Source organism: Cebus imitator, unplaced genomic scaffold (assembly GCF_001604975.1).
Source record: "Cebus imitator isolate Cc_AM_T3 unplaced genomic scaffold, Cebus_imitator-1.0 Scaffold77, whole genome shotgun sequence".
Taxonomy (NCBI): Eukaryota; Metazoa; Chordata; class Mammalia; order Primates; family Cebidae; genus Cebus; species Cebus imitator.
In genome coordinates this window covers 776,853-780,189 of record NW_016107392.1, presented here as the reverse complement: position 1 = coordinate 780,189, position 3,337 = coordinate 776,853, and the positions used below count along the sequence as shown (strand labels likewise).

Sequence of the window (3,337 nt, the reverse complement as noted above, 5' to 3'; positions counted from 1 at the left end):
CCACAGTGTAACTCCTGGTAACAGATGTGACACAGACTCGCAGGGACCAGCACGGGCAACCAGAACATCACCGTTGCCATCTTGCTGCCCTGTTCCAAGACGCAAAACAAGGGCAAGTCGATACACTGGGGAAGACCAGATTATTGATGAGAAGTTATTTTTTGACCTAAAAAGTGTTTTAAAAATCCCACATTGCCTGATTGGGTTTATCATCTCATTGGCCTATTTTCCCTAGTAAAGCTTAGTGGGAAAGGCTTCTTCCATCTCCCTTCCCCATAATCCCTCAATGGAGATTCTGCTTCCAGCTGCTGCCAGCCGTGGTGATGCTTGACACACAAATCAAGAGCTAGTGGTGGCTCTCAAATTGTGAAAGTATAAGAATCACCTGGTGAGCTGCATGCTGGGTTCCAATCCAATGTTTTCAAGGCAGGGCCTAGCCATGTATATTTTCAACAGTCTCCCCAGGTGACTCTAACATACCTCAAAATTAACAAACCCTTGGCGGAGGTCATGCATTGTCTCTGTCCAGCAGGACTGAGCTCAGGGGGAAGTGGACCCAGTAGAAACATCTCACTGTAATTCATCAGAACCCCAGCACTGAGCACTTAATGGGGGCCAGGCTCTGTGTTATGCCCTGAGGATACAGAAGTGATAAAGTCGAAGCCTCCCTATGCAAAGGGCAGGCAGGCTAGTGGAGAGCAGCTCTCTGAGCAGCGGGGTGAGGCCTGATAGAAGGATCTATGGCTCAGGTAAGAGGCCCTGGCCACTTATTAAAACAATTATGTGTCAGTCCCAGGATCGCCTCCCCTAGAGAAGGGCTTCTGGCTTGTAAGCTCAGATGTGACAAAGAAGGACACAGTGATCGTTTCCAGAACCCTCTAGAGGCAGATAAGGCAAAATGGCTTTCACTTCTCTGTGGTTGGGTGACTTCTTGCTTGCACAGGTGGTAAAGTGAATTTTCTTGTTTTCCTTGTTTTTTCCTTGAGGTGTATCACAGAAAAATTCATGAGTCTAAAGTGTACCCCTTGAAGGATTTTTTTCTCATATGCATACACCTGTGTAACCACATCTAAGAGGGGATATTCTTAAGGGAGAAAAGACCTCACAGCGGGGACAAGTAAGTTTCAGCTTTGAGCAGTCTGTAAAGCCTGAGATCTCAGGTACAGCTGTTCTCCTTGGCCATGCTTAAAATTAGCCCCTGAAATTAACAAGTGTCTGGTGAGTACCTGCAATGTGTTGGAACCTTCTGAGGTAAGTCCCAGGGCCCCTCAACTCTAAGTCGAACATGGGTGGTCTGCAATTTTAGGAGCTGAGTTTCAATAACAGATTTTATGTTGACCCTGTATAATCTCCACCTACCCTTCTTAATTAGCAGATGACCGACATCACCTTCAAAGGGCTTTTGTAAGTTTCTCAAAGGCATTGCCTCTCACTGGAAATCTTGCCAAGAACTGAATTCAGGAGGGAGTGAATTTGGGGCCTTTACTTGGGAGGGGTCCCTCCTTTCTGCCTGCCACAATTTGTCGTCCTTCTCCTTTAATATTGTATTTTTATTATCTAGGGCAAAACATAATATTACATTGCAGCTTATAATGGCGACCCCTGAAGAAAGCAGCAACCCCCATGAGAGAGCGACACCCCAGCTGCCAGCACAGCTGCAGGAGCTTGAGTCTCGGGTGGCCCGGAGACGCTTGTCCCAGGCCCGCCACCGAGCCACCCTGGCAGCGCTCTTTGACAATCTCAGGAAGACAGTGTACTCTCAGTCTGATCTCACAGCCTCAAAGGTAAGGGGACCTGGATGAGGAGAGAGGACATTTCCACGGGGGAGGAGACGCTTCCACGTGTGGAGAGATTGTTCTGCAAGGCAGGGACTGGCTTGGAGCTGCCACTTCTGCTGGGGTAGCAACAAATGCCCTACACAGGGCAATTTATAAACAACAGAAGCTTATGGCTCCTAGTTCTGGAGCCTGCAAAGTCCCAGACAAAGATGCCAACAGATCGGGTGTCTGGTGAGGGCATGCTGTCAGGTGCCTAGACAGGGCTGTCTTGCTGTGTCCTCACATGGTGGAAGGACAAACAGCCTCCCTCAGGACTCTTTTAGAAGGGGACCAATCACCTTCGTCACCTCCCAAAAGGCCCCACCTCTTAATACTATCATATTGGGGATTGGGCCTCAACATACTAAATATTGGGGGAACACACACATTCAGACCACAGCAGCTGGAGAAGCATCTTTCCATCCTACAAACAAGCCCAAGATTCTGGAAGTCACTCAGCCCCTGGTTCCAAGTCCTTGCTGACCCAATAGCATCAACATGAACCCCGGGCCTGGGGAGTGTGGAAGGAGCCTGCAATCCTCTGTATTGTCATGCAGCTGCGGTTCCCTTCCCCTTTGCTTTGGGCTGGCAGGACACTGTGATTCCAGCTTCCCTCAAGTCTCCTTTTAAGTCACCCACCAGAATCCTTGGAATCTAGAATGTCAAATCCCAGGCTGTTCTGCCCCCAGCTGCTTTGGGGTCCCCTCCCATGCCCACCCCACACTCTGGCCACATCTTGCTGCAGAAGGTCCCTGAGCCAGGCTGCCTCTCAGGGCCTCTGTGTCTCTGCTTATGCAGGTAGCTCTGTGTTTGGGATTCTGCGCACACTTCAAAGCTGAGCTTGGCTCACTCTGCTCAGCTGCCCCACTCCATGGAATCTTCTGGACCCCTCCAGTTGAACTGGTCCCTCCTCCTTGTACATTTCCACAGCCCTTTGCTTCTACTCCTTGTTAGTACCTACTTAGTTCTATCTTGTGTATTGAGGGGTTGTTTCTGTGCTTGTCTTCCGTGTCAGAGGTTGGCACCCTGAGAGCAGGGACTGTCTTAGGCACTCTGTATCCCTGGGACTTGGCACACAGTTTTGCCCTTGTACATGCCCAAGGGATGCATGCAGCCCCTGACAGATGTAGGTGGTTGACCTGATGAACATTTAGCATTGCTCATTTTTTAATAATCTTGCTGTTACCATTTTGACTTTAATAATGTTACATACAGGAAGAAAGGAGGGGAAAAGGAAGGAAGACAGAGAAGGAGGGAAAGAGGGAGGAAGGAAGGGTGGGAAAGGAGAGGGAGGGAGGGAGGAAAGGAGGGAGGAAGGGAAATGGGAGAGGAGGGAGGGGAGGGAGGGGAGGGGGAGGAGGGGAAGGAAGGGAGGGAGGGAGAGAAGAAGGGAAAGAGGGAAATTTGCAGTTGAGATTGACAGCATTTAATAAGTTTTTAGATCATCTGGAGTATATGCACTTAGCAAACAAAAATAGTGGGAGATTAGGACATTTAATATTTTTTTTTTTTTTTTTTTT

The 3,337-nt window shown here is 48.9% G+C and overlaps 1 protein-coding gene across 1 annotated transcript in view; it reads left to right on the top strand.

The window, feature by feature from the left end:
* Positions 1-1,592: 1,592 nt before the first annotated feature.
* The window catches only part of STRA8 (stimulated by retinoic acid 8), an 18,919-nt gene continuing 17,174 nt past the window's right edge, over positions 1,593-3,337 (top strand). Inside the window, exon 1 of the mRNA XM_037740019.1 lies at positions 1,593-1,784. Within this exon, the coding sequence (XP_037595947.1) occupies positions 1,593-1,784 (192 nt within the window). The remainder of the gene's footprint in view (positions 1,785-3,337) is intronic.